This window comes from Ostrea edulis, chromosome 1 (assembly GCF_947568905.1).
Source record: "Ostrea edulis chromosome 1, xbOstEdul1.1, whole genome shotgun sequence".
Lineage (NCBI taxonomy): Eukaryota > Metazoa > Mollusca > Bivalvia > Ostreida > Ostreidae > Ostrea > Ostrea edulis.
In genome coordinates this window covers 10,693,635-10,712,599 of record NC_079164.1, presented here as the reverse complement: position 1 = coordinate 10,712,599, position 18,965 = coordinate 10,693,635, and the positions used below count along the sequence as shown (strand labels likewise).

General features: G+C 36.0%; 1 protein-coding gene across 3 annotated transcripts in view; it reads right to left on the bottom strand.

Annotated features, from left to right (window-relative positions):
* Nucleotides 1-3,193: 3,193 nt before the first annotated feature.
* The window catches only part of LOC125664125 (multidrug resistance-associated protein 1-like), a 43,441-nt gene continuing 27,669 nt past the window's right edge, over nucleotides 3,194-18,965 (bottom strand). For all 3 annotated transcript variants that reach the window (XM_056152647.1, XM_056152649.1, XM_056152648.1), the window contains 14 exons: nucleotides 18,298-18,465; nucleotides 17,991-18,165; nucleotides 16,919-16,997; nucleotides 15,214-15,370; nucleotides 14,281-14,518; nucleotides 11,987-12,297; nucleotides 9,962-10,161; nucleotides 7,850-7,976; nucleotides 7,529-7,630; nucleotides 5,472-5,618; nucleotides 5,148-5,306; nucleotides 4,693-4,859; nucleotides 4,255-4,449; nucleotides 3,194-3,518 (listed from right to left, as the gene is read on the bottom strand). In XM_056152647.1, coding sequence (XP_056008622.1) covers nucleotides 3,404-3,518; nucleotides 4,255-4,449; nucleotides 4,693-4,859; nucleotides 5,148-5,306; nucleotides 5,472-5,618; nucleotides 7,529-7,630; nucleotides 7,850-7,976; nucleotides 9,962-10,161; nucleotides 11,987-12,297; nucleotides 14,281-14,518; nucleotides 15,214-15,370; nucleotides 16,919-16,997; nucleotides 17,991-18,165; nucleotides 18,298-18,465 — 2,340 coding nt within the window. In that variant the 3' untranslated portion in view covers nucleotides 3,194-3,403. The remainder of the gene's footprint in view (nucleotides 3,519-4,254; nucleotides 4,450-4,692; nucleotides 4,860-5,147; nucleotides 5,307-5,471; nucleotides 5,619-7,528; nucleotides 7,631-7,849; nucleotides 7,977-9,961; nucleotides 10,162-11,986; nucleotides 12,298-14,280; nucleotides 14,519-15,213; nucleotides 15,371-16,918; nucleotides 16,998-17,990; nucleotides 18,166-18,297; nucleotides 18,466-18,965) is intronic.

The window sequence follows — 18,965 nt, the reverse complement described above, 5'->3', positions numbered from 1 at the left end:
TGAAGAGGTCAAGTTCAGGAGCCACGTTTCGCAGGAATGTACAACATTTTTACTAAATGCAATGGCGGGATAACACCCCCACCCCCACCCCCAATTAATTGCTTTTATGCGCCTATTGTGATCAGCACATTCAAACTAGTCCCTGGCTGATCTAGATAAATCTGAACGAAAGGATGCAGTAAACTGCTGGATGTGTGGGGACTGTCTAAGACCCCTAGTGAGTCCAGGGCAAAGTCTAGTTGGTGGGGGGGGGGGGGTGTGGCGAAGTACCCAGAAACAAGTCCGTTCTGATAAAATAAAAGGTACATTCATGCTTTTTTCGACATTTCTATACAAAATAAACAAAATATCATATTTGTGAAGGGGAGGGGGGGGGGGGGGTTCGCCCGGCGCAAGATTCGTCATTGCTAGCTACATACATGTATGTTCAACTAGTCCTATATGGAACCGGTCGCGGTAGTTCAGTGATAGGCTACACCCTTTGGTACATAGCCGTTAGGTCGCATGTTCGAGTTCTACTCGTGTCATGGCTGCATTAAACCTTTAACGTAAATATAGCTACATGTAATACTTCCCCAAACGCATGGCTATTTAGAAGTGAGAATCACTGATAATGTGACCTTAAAAGCAGACACCCCGTGTTGCGACAGGTGTTGCCACGTAAAAGAACCTCCACTGCTACGCTACTGTGCGCTGAGCATATTAAGTCGATTTGTGGTACGTCACCGGCCTACGGCTTGTGACGGCTAAATATAAGTGGGACCTAAACGAATGAAATCCTTCGTAATAAATCAAAATAAACAATCCCTCGGATACAATACAAATGAAAATTTTTGTAATGCAAATGGAAATTATACAAATGAATGCAAACGAAAAAATCATATAATACAAATGGAAAATATAGAATACAAATGGTAAATTATACAATATGAATAGAAAATATAGAATACAAATTTTAAAAAATTGACAATGCAGATGGAAATTATAAAATGCAAATGAAAAATTATACAATGCAAATGGAAAATATATAATACAAATGGAAAATTATACAATACAAATGGAAAATTATACAATACAAATGGAAAAGATCAAATAGTGCAACGTTTGACATGCCATACATGTCCTGTAATGTTTACTGTATATAAATAAAATGTTTCAGTTTAGTTTTCAAGTTAATGTTTTGAATTTGGGAAATCATCTTAATTTTAGCTTTTCTAAGAAATATGTCGATATTTGTTTTGCAGAATTTCTAATTTTAAAGTTACAATTTTGAACTCTGACCTAGTTGTGTCTGAAATAGATATGATATATAGATATTGCATGCTACACCTCGTTTCATAATTGTTTTCGCAGGTGAAAATTTCTATGTTATCCTCAACTACATGCAATATTTGTTTTATCATACTGAATGTTATACAAACAACAAATCAGAAAAACGTAGGTCTATTGACATTTGATCATTAACTATCATGCAATGTTTTGTGCGAGGGATGTTCGATATGCAATGTGTATTGTACGATATCTCAAAAGCATTCGACTCAGATAGTGAAATAAACATTGCATCCCTTCAAAATATGTTCCACGGTTTGAAATACATATCTCTGAATTCATTTCTGAAATGCGTCACGACACTATGATTTAGGTACACCTCTGCGGCACTGACTGATGGCTGATCCAAGGGCTTGTCGATACTTGTAACAAGGACCAGATAAGAACTTTTTAAGTTTTGGAAAAAGGAAAAAGGTGCATGGGCTAGATCTGGGGAGTATGGTGGGTGTGGCAAATGTATGTGATGGAGCATTATCATGAATTAGACGAACATGCCGAAATCCTGACACAGGGTGTCGTTTATGATATTATTTCTTGAGCTTTTGTAGTTTAACACCTCGGTAATACCGATCTTTAACACTTTTGCACCGGAATTTGTGCGGCTATACCATCACATGAGAAGAATATGCAATAAAGAACATTCATTGTGTTGATGGTTCTTTTGGCAACTACAGACTTTCTACCGTGTTTAGTTAGCCATATTTTGTTTCCAATTTTTCTTACTGGTTCGAAATAGTGAACCCAGGTTTCGTCACCAGTAACAATGTTTGCAAATTGCCTTTGATTGAATTTGGAAAACATTTTGAGCAATTGCTTTGCGGTTTGTACTCGTACCCGTTTTTGGTCATCTGACAATATATGCGGTATCCATCTGGCAGAAATCTTTCGTACTTTCAAAATACGCTTCAAAATGAAATGCACCTGCGATATCGATATGCCAACAGCTTTGGCAATATCACGAATCGTGCATCTGCCATCACTTTCAATTATGGCCCTGACTTTGAGACAATTGCCTTGCCTGTTACAGTCACAGGTCGGCCAGCTTTTGCTACATCTTTGATGGACTCTGTGCCAGTCAGAAATTTCTCTCTCCACCTACGAACTGTCTCATAAGATACCTTATCATTCGGAAATGTAGATTTTTTACTGAATTGGGGGAAGTTTATGGATCCGGGTTAGAATAGGTCCCCAGTACCCCCTTGCTTGTCCTCAGAGGCGACTAAATAGGACGGTCCTTCAGATGAGACCGCAAAAACCGAGGTCGCAGCAGGTGTGGCACGATAAAGATCCCTCCCTGCTCAATGGCCATAAGCGCCGAGCATAGGCCTAAATTTTGCAGCCCTTCACCGACAGTGGTGACATCTCGATATGAGTGAAATATTCTCGAGAGGAACGTAAAACAATATTCAATCAATCAACCAAAACCTACCCAGCACATTTTGGATAGCATAAGTCGCTGATTTCATCTAAGCCAAATCAAACTTTAGATGAATTTACACAGGTACTGATTCTGCAATGGCAAGTCTACTACAAGTCAAATTCAACGTTTGATCAGAAGCTTTATAAGATGCTTAGAACGCGCCATTCGTGTTAATGAAAGTTATACTAAATACTGTTCACTGGAGCTTATTCTCCATACCAAAGTCTAACATGTTGATCAATTAACTTTGATCCAATGATCAAGTGATACACCGCTAAGCTATAGCTACATGTATATATAGCAAAGTTCGACTTGTAGATCAAGTCATACACAACGCCAAGTTGTAGATACCAAAGTTCGATTTGTAAATCTGGTGAAATAATCATAAAAAGTATTTCTTTAGAAATTATTTCTCCCTGAAAGTAACATCAATAGACTAGAAGAAACACTACAAACAACCTTGAATTTATTATACTCTGATATAAATTCTTTTCTCTCATGTAGGATTAAACCACTCACATGCTACATTTTCCCCACTATTGCAAAGAATTATACATAACTTTGATAGCATTCGCTTTGTCAATATAAAAAAGGCCAACATTATTAATTTCATGATAGAATTAATTATACGAATATCTTTGCACGTATGTTTTCTTATTTGATTAATCCAGCATTTTTGGCAAGTTCATGAAACATGCTTTTGTCGTCTGACAGAAGATTCTGTGGTGTATCATACTCCAGCATACAGCCTTTGTCAAGAACCATAATCCTGAAAACAAAATGTAAAATTATTTTTACAAACACTTCATGAATTAAGGAGATAGCCACATCAAAATGTCATTGAACAAACCGATAAAGTGAGTATGGAGTATGATATCACCACCGAAGGATGAAACAAGAGCTGACTTTGTTTATATCTTTTTCTCAGGGGTTTCAACGGTCTCATTTACAGTCAGAAATTTGCAAATTCTACGCTCGTTATTACGGTCTAGTTTGCTAATACAACCTGTCATTGGGTAAAATGTTCTCTGACGTTTTAGACCAATTGATAAGCAGTTCTCTGCACAGATTTTGACTAGGTTTTACTGCGTTTACCTGATCAAGATATAGAGCTCACGGCTGGTGTGATTGGTCGACAAGGGACATTCACTCTTCCAGGCACCATACCCCACCTCTGGTATACCCAGGGGTCCGTGTTCTTCCAACTATTAGTTTTGTGTTCTTTATATAAGGTATTTGTGTATTATGTGTGTATGCATGTTTATATATTTGTGTGTGTATGTGTGTTGTTGTTTGTCGAGAATTTTTAACTCATACTGAATCGTCACCAGCTGTAGGTGAGGTAAAGTTCAGCGCTCATGGTCGTAGTAATGAGGGGTTTGTTTTAATTATATTGTATACCTGTCATAGTCCATCACTGTGTTAATTATATTGTATACCTGTCACTGTGTTAATTATATTGTATACCTGTCATAGTTCATCACTGTGTTAATTATATTGTATACCTGTCATAGTCCATCACTGTGTTAAGTCTGTGCGCAATGGTCAGCACTGTACACTCTCGGAACTCCTCGCGTATCGTCCTCTGTATCAAATCATCTGTCTCCAAATCAACAGCTGCCGTTGCCTCATCCAGAATTAAAATTTTTGTTTTCCTAAGTAGAGACCTTGCCAAACAAACTAGCTGTTTTTGCCCCACACTGAAAATAGATTTAATACAATTTACTAGGAATTAGTTTTTCAAGTTTTTTCCCAGTGATATAGAAGATTTTCCACAGTTTATGGAGTATCAAGGATCTAATTTGATTTTCTCTCTTTTTCTGAATCCTAAATCTATTAAATCACTATAACTTTTTCAACCAATAACCGTCTCGGTCTTTTTCCTATCCAACCACAATATATGTGATGTAAAACAGTCACAGGTCACATAAATATTTCACTACCTGAGATTTTCTCCCCTTTCCCCACAATCTGAGTCTAAACCAGTAGAGAGGGACAGAACGTATGACTTCAGATGAGCATGCTCTAAGGCATTCCAGATCTCTTCATCCGTGTACTCGTCCATAGGGTCAACGTTCATCCTCAGGGTACCAGAAAACAACACAGGATCCTTCCAATGAGAGATGTAATCAGACCTAATATATATGTTTCACAGTTTCACAGTTCTCTCTCTCTCTCTCTCTCTCACTCTCTCTCTCAATGATAGAATGATGATTTTCTCGCACCAGCCAACGACCCAATATTGACCGTATATAATAATTGATGATGTGATATAATTTCAACCATTTTTATTTCTAAATAAAAATGAAAATCGGTACTATAGAATTCGTCAGATTTAATCAAAACGAAAAATGCCATTCAATCTTTAAAAAACAATACATATTTGAAAATGACCTACCTGGGGTAAAATAGTCATTTTAGACCTAAAGTCATGAAGACCAAGATCTGTTAACCTTTCTCCATCAATCTCAATGTTCCCAGAGACTGGTTCTATCAAGCGGAACAGACCCAAAGTCAAGGAAGATTTACCTGCCCCTGTTCTCCCCACAATGCCAACCTAAACACAAATGATAACATTCCTCAAATTTGGAGAACAACAATTACTGGTTTTGTAAAAACAAATAAATATGGGGCATACCACAGTTGTCCAATGTTTTAGTAACCTCACATTTTTAAATGTAAACTCATGTTTAAAAATTGTTTTCATGCGCTTTTCCTCTACCTTTTCTCCTTGTTTGACGGTGGCATTAATATCCTTTAGTACCAAGTCTAGCTGGGATCTGTATCTTGTGGAGTAAGAGGACAGAGTGACCTGACCTTGACAAGGCCAGTCTTCTGAAGGACGGTGGTCAACATTAATTAGATCAGCCTGAAGTAGAATCCTTTTCATTAAAGAAAGAGCGCATACATAAATATGTGATATTGATAATACTTTCTCAATCATGTTCTTTTCCTTGTCAAATTCAAGGGTAGGTTATATGGCAATGAATACTTCTGGAAATATGGAACTTGTTTCTAAGTTACCCAATATTGGGAAAGCAGGAAATTGTTACAAAACTTCCGAATCCTAAATATATTATATCACTATATCTTTAAGTGAGAAAGATGACTTGGAAAATAACGGAAGGAAAAGGGAGTCGGTTGGTAATACCCTTCAATTAGCAAAGGAACTGAACTTGAAAACCTAGAATTGGCACCTTTGTAAGCACTTATTTTGATGTTCAAATTAAGACTTGTGTATCACAGTGTTTCTCACAAGACTCACAAACACTGAAACATCAAAAGTTTACTTCTGGCAAAGAACTGGTGAATGTAAATTAAACTGAATGATGCAATGTGAAGATAACGAACAGTAATCAATGTCATAATTCCTATTAGCAATACAAAATAGATAGTTGGGCAAACACGAACCCCTGGACAAAAGAGGTGGGATCAGGTGCCTAGGAGTACTAAGCATCCCCTGGCGACCGGTCACACTCGCCGTGAGCCCTATATCTTGATCAGGTAAACGTAGTTATCCGTAATCAAAATCAGTGTGACAAGAACGGCATAACAATCGACATGAAACACATCAGACAGCATTTGACTTAATGATAGGGTGCATTGGCAAACTAGATCCTTATAACAACCATAGAATTTGCAAAAAGCTTACTTTAATTGAGACTGTTGAAACCCTTGTACCATCAACTTGTTTGTCAGGAACTTACCTCAACTTAAGAACTGACTATACGCAGAACAAGTTCTTGCATATCGAATCAATTGAGAGATATAAACACCATATGCAGGTAATAATGGAATATTGTTTCATAAATATGGGAAGTTGACGATGGAGAAGCTGAAATCATGCTGTTTGTCATAAAGTTGAGATGTTAGTTGGCTGTTAATATCTACTTTCAATAAAATATTCATGTATGAAGCAGAAGTGGAGTCTTTTATCTCCAGCTCAAAGGGATATATCGAATCGACGTATGAATGAAAGTTAATAGATAAAACGTCATCGATATACATGTATCTAAATGTCGAATTATAGGCCACAGCAAGATATTTTTTCTTCTCGCGTAGACGTTTTTGAATACATTCTGCTTCATACGAATATGAAAACAGGTCATCTGACAAAGGCGCACAGTTCCTGCCAATGTGAATTCCAACAGACTGTTGGAAGACCTGATAACCAAATACCACGAAGATATTGTTAATGAGGAACTCTAGCATATTTTCATTTCAACTTCAGAGTACTTGTGCGTGGAATCAGTGTGGTGTTTAACAAAGTATTTATTTTAATGACTGATCACTAGATATGAATATTTCCGTTTTCCATTTTTGTTGCAGAAGCAACTGTTTATGATGTCAAAAAGTCTAGTCTTTAATTTATCATGAGGAATGGTCGTGTATAGTGTTGAAAAGTCATAGGTTTTGATGTTGATTTGAGAAACGTTTTGCTATTTCAAGTTTATTGAAAGTTCTTTAGATGTTTTTAGAATCCACATTTGATTAACACCACTTCTGTCATATGCAGGCGTACATTAAGTTAAAAGTTTCTCTTTCACAGCTGTTAATATTTTCGTGAGGACCAAAGATAAGGGCTTGGTAGAGCACTTACTGGATCCAGCAATGTATCTTTGTTTGTAATGGGTTTTGATGTAGTTTAGGAATCCAGTATAGGTACGGTAACTCATATTCATTTGACCCATTGACTGGGATTTTAAATGTGTCTAAAACTGAAGCATGGTTTTGAAGAAATAGTTTGCAAGGAGTAGATAAAAATGAAGAAAATTTTACCTCCGATTCCTTGTCTGTGTACTCAGCTATCCGCTCCACCGATACAGCTTTAGTTTGTAACTGAGTTAGGTCGTATACAAACCAATTCATCAGCTGTGTTATCTTGCAAAGATTAAACGCATTAAATCAAAATTCTTGTACATAAAAATGTACATGTAGTCAGTTGATGTCAAATTTTCTTCTTTGCATATATTCACATATGCGTTAATGATTAAAATTGATTTACAAAGCTTGATATCATATAATTCACAACAAGAGAAGCTAAAATATACTACATGTTTTGTAACTTAAATCTAGAAAGTGGTTTCATCTGTGACTTACAGTCAAAGAGTAGGTAACTGAGAGTCCAACCATCCCCGCACTAATGCTATCTTTGGTTCCTACCGCTGTTAGGCAGGCCGCCAAAATGACCAAACAGCCCAGTATTTCTAATTGTGAACTTCTGAGGCTGTTAAAATATGACACAAAATCGTTAGAACATTGACATATTCATATCTCGAAATAAGCCATCCAAACAATTGCTGAAACGCTTCTCTGATTCTACGCACAAGTACTCCGGATTTAATATAAGAAATATACCAGGGTTCCGTAGTCTTCAAACATCCGTTATAATTCCCACGAGCACAAATTGTGCCCTATTATTAGCTGACCTGTTCTTCTGTATTCTCATGAGGCAGAATTCATTCAAAATCTTCTCAATGAGAAAATGTATCTTGCTGTGGCCTTTATCGCCTCAATTGGATATATCAATGACGATTTATATATTAACAATACTCATTTTCATTCGAGTGTTGATTCGATATATCCTACTGAACTTGAGTTAATCTATACACGAGAGTATGTTCTGTGTATGATCAATTTCTAAATTGAGACAAGCTATTGACAAAAAAGTTGATGTAACAGTGGTTTCAACAAACTGCTTTTGCAAAGTATATGGTCTTGTAGCAATGGTTTGCAAATTCAAGCTATCATAGCGTCAAATATTGTCTGACGTGTTCCATATGATTTGTTATTAACGGTAAACTAACAACTCAAGTTTATGACAAACGGCATGATTTCAGCTTCTCCATCGTCAACTTCCCATATTTATATAGCAATATTCCATTATCGTCTGCATATGGTGTTTTTATCTCTCAATTCGCTACGAAAGAGCTTGTTCTGCGTATGGGCAGTTTTCAAATCTAGGCAAGCTACTGACAAACATGTTGATGGTACAAGGGTTTCAACAGTCTTGATTAAAGACAGCTTTTCGCAAATTCTATGGTTGTTATAACGATCTAGTTTGCCAATACAACCTATCATTGGGTCAAATGCTGTATGATCTGTTTCATACCGATTGTTAGACTGTTCTTGGCCCACTGATTTTGACTATGGATAAATCCGTTTATTTAATCTGAATATAGGGCTCACGGCGAATGTGACCGGTCGACAAGGGATGCTTACTCCTCCTAGGCACATGATACCACCTCTGTTGTGTCCAGGGGTCCGTGTGTGCCCATCTATCTATTTTTTAGTACTTATAGGAGTTATGAGATTGATCACTGTTATCTTCACCTTTCATACTGATTGTGGCTACCGATTATTCCATTTACCTGATCAAGATATAAGTCTCACGGTGGAGGTGACCTGCAAACACGGGATGTTTACTTCTCCTAGACATCTGATGCTAACTCTGGTATGCCTAGGGGCGCTTGTTTGCCCTTTTTCTAATTTTGTATTTTTATGAGATTTTAGAAATTCATCAATGTTCATGATCTTCACTTATTCATTGTAGTGGTATCACTATATATATACATGGTTTGCTCAGTGGATATATCACCGAACTGGTAATGGAATAGTCTCGAATACCTCTTCGACTAGTCCAAACAAAGGTTTTCCACTCTTTATTTGCTACGGTAACTTAGTATGGTTCATATTTACAACATTCTGTAATGCATGCGAGTTGCCATTGCATTTTTACTTGCCACAACTTCGAACTATCATAATATACTAGCTCTAAAACAGATCCGGTAATATATATCCCAAGTTGTTTTGTAGAAACAAGATATGATGCAAGTGAATTAACCCGAAATGCCACGAAAAACGTCGTGAATTATCTTTTACTAAACCAAACAAAACTGACCCAAGAGAGTCTTCAATTTACGTATTAGTACAAGTCTCAAACTAAATCTTTTATCTTTAAATTGAATTTTTGTATTGACTTAGAATTTGATAAATGTATCTAAGCTTTATCAAGTAAGTGCATTAAATAATGTAAAAACGCTTCACATGTGACTACTTTCGTTTGATATCATTACACTCATACGAGTTCAAAATAATTGGAGGGACAACTTGAATTCAACAAAATGCTCATATTATACAACATACATAATATGGTGAATTTTGTCTGTATAAAATGCTTGTGACAAAATTTTTATAATATGAATACTCAACCCAGTGATGGCTATATCAGCCCAGTCAACCTGCTGAAAGGCATCCACTCTCCTCTGCATTTCATCCATAAACTGGTTCTCCTCGCCGAATGCCCTGATCACACTAGCACCAGCCAATGTCTCATTGAAGTAACTGTAGATTGGGGATCTATTGGTCGAAATAATTCTTCCCAGTTGCGTGGCAGATGGCACGTGAAATTTCTGACAACGAAAAGAAACATATCAATAATCAGTAGTAGCTATAGATCAATGATTGATTGATGTTTTTCGCCACACTCAACAATTTTTCAGTTATCTAGTGGCGCGCAGTTTTTATTGGTGGAGGAGAGAACCCAGATACAATGTAACTGGGAAGAAATCACCGACCTTCCTAAAGTAAACTGGGAAACTTTCTCACTTACCGGCGCGAGCGGGAATCAACCCCGCCCAAAGAGGTTAGAGGCCGTGTGATGTTGAGCGCGATGCTCTAACCACTCGGCCACGGATATCAATTAATACAATATAACAAAGCTAAATCAATTAGGTGAAGAAATGTGCTGACCATGAAATCCATTGTTGACTTCTGAGTTTGATAGAACCCTGACTTTAAATGACGACTGTGACACTAGACATACTCATAGCGAGACATTATTAGGTATAGATGATGTATTACTAATTTAGACCTATAATATGAGATCCGACAAATATAGTAAGAGTTGTGTATCGCGGACTATAACATTTAGTACTAAACATGCCATAACGGAACATTCAATATCCATTTTAACACTCCAGGTGTGCCACTACTGGGGTTCAACCTATCTTCAGCGTATGTATTCTGGGTGGAGCTACTGAGGAGTTTAGGAATGCAGATTGGATGATTTCAGTTCTTTGCCATTGAAAGATAAAAGTGAAAATAGATGCACACTCCAATGAATGTTTTAGAATGTTGTTCGATGGTTGTCTTACATTGAATTACTGCAACGTTTTCCATATCAGTTACGTTCATTCTACTCTGTATTTATGTATGAATAGATGGGTGGTAATTGATGTGGGTAGTTCTGAGCTAGTTTCAATCCGTACAATGCAAAACACGCCTCACAGAATGAAATTGAACTGGAACGCTTCGGACAAGTTAATTCCATTTTTAAAAGATATTCAGATTTCAAAAACAAATATGATATCGTATGTTGAATATATGTTTGTTCATCATTGAGAACCATTATTATATGTATATATGCATCTTGAAAGGTGAAGATAATGAAAATTCACCAATCTAATAATTTCTACAAGGAATGCAAAATACAGCGTTGGGCACACACGGACCCCTGGATATACCAGAGGTGGGAGCAGGTACCGATAAAAGTAAACAATTCATGTCGACCAGTCACACCCGTCGTAAGACCAATATCTTGATCAGGTAAACGGAGTAATCCGTAGTCAAATCAGTGTGCCAATAACGGCCTAACAATCTGTTTGAAATACATCGGACAGCATTTGGCCCAATGATATTTGCACACTAGATCATTATAACGACCATAGAATTTTAGAATTCTAAATCGATCTCATTTAAGAGTTTCACTGTATCAACATTGTTATAAGGCTTACGGCGGATGTGACCGGTCGACAGGGAATGCTTACTCCTCCTAGACACCTGATCCCACCTCTGGTATATCCAGGGGTCCGTGTTTGTCCAACTATCTGTTTTGTATTGCTTGTAGGAGTTATGGGATTAATCACGGTTCTGTATCTTCGCCTTTCATGCAGCACCTCACTGATGTCAATAAGGTCGTGTACAATAATTAACGCCGATATTGCAAATCTAGATTAAATGTTTCGAACATTTTAGCATCAAAGGTATTTGATTTGACACTTTTAAATAAATTTACAAATCGTTATATACAATGAGGAACTATACACATGCAATGACAATTGTGTGCTACCTTCATGAAATATCAGCACCAATGTCTGAATACTAAATACTGAATACTAAATGAATGGATTATTGATATTGTTTTGAACCGATATGCTATATTAACAACAGTATTACCATGATAAGGTAGTATGTTATGGCGAGTGGGATGACTACAAGCAGAAACCAGTGAGCACTGTATGTGATGGCTGCCAGAACTCCTAGAATTGATGTGGTGCAGAACAGGATGCTTTCTAAACTACGTGGTAGCCTACTGTCTATTGATTCCATATCGTGGGAGAAACGGTTAATGATCCGACCAGATGGAGTTGTGTCGAAAAATCTGATTGGACAACGCACAATTGTGTACAAAAGATTAGCATGAAGTGTGCGAGATGCAGCAGTTGTTCTCAATACATAGAGAATTCCATATAGCACCATAGCAGTTACTGCAAATAAATGGAAATGCATTACAGTATATCTCATGTTATAATGACATTGCAAAGAAACATTATTAATATTCTTTTCTAGTGTATTTAATATTTATATAAAAAATGTTGTGCATATACTACCGTTATTGAAACTAAGGTTAGGGTTACTCTAACCCTATTGCAAATAAACGAAATGTTTCTATAAAGAAAATCATTGCATGTTAAATTGTTGTTTGCGAATGAATGGTATACAACTTGTTTCCAGTGTATTTACGTATATACATCTAAAGGTCATATGAAACGATATTCTGAAGATTTGAGTGATGTATTGGAATTCATTGTTTTATACCGTTATTGAAAGGTAAAGATAACGATCAGTGATCAAATCATATATATGATATCCCATGGTCTGTGGTTTGATATAATACATATCCAACGATTTGTCTTTTTCTATGCCGAGCCTTGGCGAAAGGTTAGAAAACACACAACGAGTTGGATATAAATCACATCAAACCACAAACCATAGGATATTTTTTATTACATGTTATTCCCAAGGTATAATTTCAATTTACATTAAATCATTTCGGCCTTCAAAGCCGCGTACCATTCTGTAGACACATCACTATTACGTATAAAGAAAAAGTGCCTTTTACAATACTCAAACAAATCATGTTTGATAATATCTATTTTTATTGTTGATTGAAGTTAAACGAATTAGAGTTTTACAAAATTAAAATATCGACATTTTACTCTTTAATTGAACTGTTTAGTTATTTGTTGTACTAAGTCAGTCATTGAGTCGGAGCTGTAGATCGCACATGGCATTTTCTGGATGACAGATTTGAATCGTTTGTGATGTTTACAATTACTTTCCCATTCACAATGATACCATTAGCAAAGTTTTGGACTCTTCCTATTACATTTATGTTTGTGGCTCCAGTGTTATTTAATGTGTTTCGAAAGGCAACATTATTCTGAGTGAATGGAAACTGGATAACGGATCCAGATTGTTGAAAAGCTGTTGAATTTGAAAGAATTGTCGAAATATTTCTGTGTGGATTTCATTTAAACTGCTGTAGTTGTTGATTGATTGGATACTGTTGTGACCAGTTATCTACATAATTTAGTTGGGGTATGTTTTTTCACTTAAGTTTTTAACTAAATCGTTTAATACCACTGTGATTTGTTAATCGTATGTCCCCAATGATAATCCTGTTGCAGCTGTACATGTCATTCTTTCCAAAAAAAAATTAATTTAGTTGATCTTTACAACAGTATCAATGGGAATTTAGGTACGTCACGCGCGGAATAGGAATATATGTTGTAATAATTATAATTATTGTAATGGGGATATCCACTGATTAAAGAAGTAAACATGTGATATAATAATAATAATAATTATTATATTTAATTCTAATGTTATTTATTACAATTGTTTTGATTGGACAAAATTAAAGCTGAACAAGAGTTCATACATCAATAAATCGGAAAACACGATGTATTCATACACGCCTGAAAACAAATAACATAGTGAGGGGAAACTATTCAAATTTTTGCAATTGTTAATGCAAGGTGAAGATAACGAACAGTGATCAATCTCATAACTCCTACAAGCAATACAAAATAGACAGTTGGGCAAACACGGACCCCTGGACACACCAAAGGTGGGATCAGGTGCTTAGGAGGAGTAAGCATCCCCTGCTGACCGGTCACACCCGCCGTGAGCCCTATATAATAAAGTCAATGAATTGGAATTATAAGAATCAAACATTCTTTTTGAAGAATTTATCGATGTGTAAACTCCGGACATTTTACTAACAAACTTAACATAAAAGTGCTTCGCACTTTTATTCAGTGTGTGAGTAAAGTGAGAGAGAGAGAGAGAGAGAGAGAGAGAGAGAGAGAGAGAGAGAGAGAGAGATTACATTCTGAAATATTCAGAGTATGATTTTGAATCTATTAATCTACCTACATTGTACATATTACAAACAACTCGTATACTTTGCCCTAGTCCAAATCCTAAGTAACACCCGATGAAATGGATATTCCTTTGATGAACACTGCTACTGGCATTCGCTGTTGCTTTGGCTGACTTCATAACAGGGTCATCTGTCCATCTGCTCAGCCAAATGTTTCCCAGGAGAGTCATAATCTCACTCAAGCCGTAGAGGGTAATTATCAAGATGCAGTATCCCAGATCAACAGCTTTAAAGTAGGTCAGAAACTGTTTCCACTTCACCTAATGAATTATTACAAACACTCAGAATTAAAGATAGAAGAATAATGGTATCGGTAATGTACGCATGTATATTCCTTGTTCTCATTCTCTGTTAATGAAAAATTGAAGATGATGAGCAGTGATAATTCCATATTCTTATAAAGAATATAAAATTGAAAAATGGAAAATAAGGACCCTGGAAACGCCAGAAGTGGGACCAGTTGCCTAGAAGAAGTAAGCATCCCCTTTTTACCGGTCACACCCGCATTACCGTCTCCATCTTGGTTAGACAAACGGGGTAATTCGTAGTAAAAATCAGTATCAGTATGTAACGAACGGCTTAAAAATGTATGCCCATAAGCATTTCAACAGACCATTGGAAGACCTGATCTCCAAAGAGTACATGAATATTGTCAAGGAACTCCAATATAATTTTACTATCAACTACGGAGTGCCTATACTCAGAATCAGAATGATGTTTATCAGTTAGCTTTCAGATAACTGACCACAAGATATGAATATTTCCAAGATCCATTTTTCCGAGTCTTTATTTTATTGTGAAGTCGTACGCTCTGATGGTTTTGAAGTTGAAATAATGCATCATGTTACTAAACGTTCCTTAGCAGTTTTGATAAATCTAGTTCCTTTACACTTAAACCACCACTTTTCCTTTAAAAAAAAACTTTAGATTAATACGTTCGTATACTTCCAAGTACCTTTCCAGTTTCCGTTGTCTCTTCATCAATAAGAATATCTTTGCCAATATTTTTCTTCAATTCTTTATCTGCAGTCACAGAGACACGTCCCTCAGTTGCAAGGCTTGGGTTACTTTTAACAGGAAGCTCTCTTGCACTCAGATCATTTATAGACTGTCTAAAATAAGATAGATCACATATTAGGAAAAGACTCCGCTTTGTGGTAGGCCTAAACAGTGTTGAATACATTGAAATTTAATTTGAATGTGCATGATGTAGTGAACTTGATTTACACCTGTAACCTAGATTGTTTTGGACGTTCGATGTCGATGTTTATCACTTCAAAAGAAAGATAACGTACTCTTATAACTCTGTCCTTCATGAATGTTCCGGTGACTTCATTTTTATTATAAATACATCGTGAATATTAAGATGTTAAGCTTTAGTAGACAAATCCTTTAAGATTTGGTGATTAAATGCATTTTCTGGGAAACTATAGGAATTATTCTGACTTGAATTAACAACTGATTCGTGACAGTCTGGGGGTGTAAATTCTGCTCGGTGTTTTAACTCCCAACAGATGTTATTATTGTACACCTTTGAATAATTGCAAATAAATTGTGTTAATTTTTAAATTGTCTTCGTTAGTAAATACTGCTGCGTTATTAAGAAATATTCTGACCCCTTAATAATGATACCCTCGCAGAGTCTTATGATGGTTGTTGATACACAATCAAAAACGTTCTGTCATTCGGGGTAATGTGAAGAAAATCAAAACCTTTTCACACACATTGTTCTGATAGATGATTGATATCCTACTTGGAAAGAGTTTTAGTTTGACAGTTACAATTCGTCCAGTCATTAGAGAACTCTAAAATTTGTTACGTTTACAGATAGACGGATTACGGACAATGGGTGATCTAAAAAGACCACGTGAGAAATTTTTGGTTAATTACAGTCGTCAAAGCTTACACAGCAGTGTCCGTTGTTTGTTCACCGTTGAGCTGAATTAACACAAACCAATGAACACAACTGCAGTAAAACAGTTATATCGAACCTACAGGACTAGTGAAAAACAGTTAGGTTAACACACAAGAATGAATAAAACTACAGTAAAACATAGTTATAGCGAACGTACGGGACTAGTGAAAACAGCTGAATTAACACACAAGAATGAACACAAATACAGTAAAACACAGTTATAGCGAACCTACAGGACTAGTGAAAACAGCGGAATTGACACACAAGAATAAACACAACTAAAGTAAAACACAGTTATAGCGAACCTACCGGACTAGTAAAAACAGCTGAATTAACACACACGAATGAACCCAATTACAGTAAAATTCAGTTATAGCGAACCTACAGGACTAGAGAAAACAGCTGAATTAACACACAAGAATGGGCCCAATTACAGTAAAACTCAGTTATAGCGAACTTACAGGAGTAGTGAAAAACAGTTCGTTATAACCAAACTTGGTCATATACACTAAAAGTTTTGTTATTTCCCCCTCATCAAGGAATAAATATCACTTCGCAATAAGTGTGGATTCGTTATAAGAGTGTTCGTTATAAGCATAGTCTACAGCACAGCGCTGTTGACATTGGTCGTAAACTCCAGTCCCCAGTAATTCAATATCCAATGTAATTCTGTAGAGTGCTTCTTACCACAAAACCTAGTCCATGTATGCTAAAACAAAATGTAAAACAATACAGTAATTCATACTTCAAATCAAATGTCGATCCATCTGTTTCACTTGATGTTAGAGACGTCAATCTTTGTAAGTTCTTTACCATTACGTCTCCTAAAATCATATATTTTGAAATTCACATGAATCATAATTCACGAAAAACACGAATTGATTGCTTTTCATACATTTTCTAACAGGACTAATACGCCTGTGCGGAACGCCATATTTGTGTACATTTGAAATACAGCATATTTTGACACCATAGTATAATTTCCATTAATATAAATTCTGCATTAAAATTAGTTGACCAATTTTTGCATTATCATGAGAGATGATTCATTTCAAAACAACAAATATATTATCGTCTTTAACTCGTCACTTAGATGTAAAGGCGACGTTTTGTCTATTAAGAAAATAAATGTTCATTCATTCGTCGATTCGATGTATTTAAGTGAACGCAAATCAAATGTACCAATGAGACTTCCACATATATTACATATTTAGATGTTTTACTGAACGTAGATTTTAACGGCCCTCTAACCAACTTTGTTACCAACGAGGCGATTTAAGATTCTTCATCGTAAATTTCCTATATTTATATAGTAATATGTCATGATTACCTGCATATGGCGTTTATGTATCGCAACTGATTTGATATGTGAGAGCATCGTCTATGAATGATCATTTCGTTTTAAACCGAACCAATATACAGGCAACCTGATGATATAGTATCTTTAACAATCTTATTATAAGTCAGCATCTTGCAGATTCTATAGTCGTTATCATGGTCTAATTTGCAAATACAGGCTATCAAACAGGTATCACGTGCTCTCTGATGTTTTTCTTTTTCATTGTTAGGTCATTCTTTACATGCGTAATAATTCATTCTCCATTGTTTTGAAACTTAAAACGAACGAGCACTATTTTAAAATGGCGGATAGTCAAGTACTATTTATGACAAGATATATATTTTCATGGAGATTGAAAATGAAGACACATTCACCATATAAAGGTAATCATTGGAATTATGAGAATGCATTCAATAAGTTGAAAACATATCTCGCAAAAACGTTTAACAGTTATGAAATTCATCAAATGAATTCACACCTATGGTTCCTTCATCTGTATCCATCAAATAATTCTCCAAATAGTCAGAAAACGGCCCAGCATGATCCAATAGTTCGTCGTAGGTGCCCGAATCTGATATTTTCCCATTGACTAGAACGATTATTTCATCAACTTTAGGAAGCCACTGTATACCATGTGTAACCAAGATGCATGTCTATCAATATAAATATTTCTACTGAACTACTTATTTATATTTCATCTTAACAATGAAAACTGGTTACTATAGTGATTGACAAACACTACGTACATATCAATGATATATTCCTGCTACGATAGGCCGATTTACCTTGTCTTTCAGTAACCCAGATGGCCCGATTACTTCATTAAAAATATGGCTGCCTACATGAGAGTCGACTGCGGACAGTGGGTCGTCAAGGAGATAGACGTCCCTGTCACTGTAAACTGCGCGGGCTAGACTCACTCTCTGCTTCTGTCCGCCACTCAGATTGATTCCCTACACAATATTTCAGGAATAACATCAACCAAACTGTTATGATGCAGCATATGATGAACATTCACCCCGATGTCTATTTCATATATTATATTGTAGGTTAACAATACACTTCTTGGTCAAACGTCCAATCTGTTGGAATCTTAGTATGCAGCTAATATTTTCCAACCTAGAGTTCAAGGTACAAGTACGAATATGACGTCAAATTCAAAATAAACGATAAACATATAGAATGTTTTGCTATAGCATTACATGTACTTTTCTGGATCACAATCACCGAAAAGTAATTCCATACGAGGTCACCACAACTCATGTAAAAAACGAATCAATTAAAATGAAAATCAAGCGCAGTCTGTTGCTGCTCACTACAAAGCTATACAAAGGACTAAAATGGACTAAAACTTTTGTTAGTCGAAATCCGTGCTATTGCTAATTGAATATGATCTGAAAATGTTTATCATGTAAAACTTATACGGTACCAATGTTGATGCACCAGATGCGCA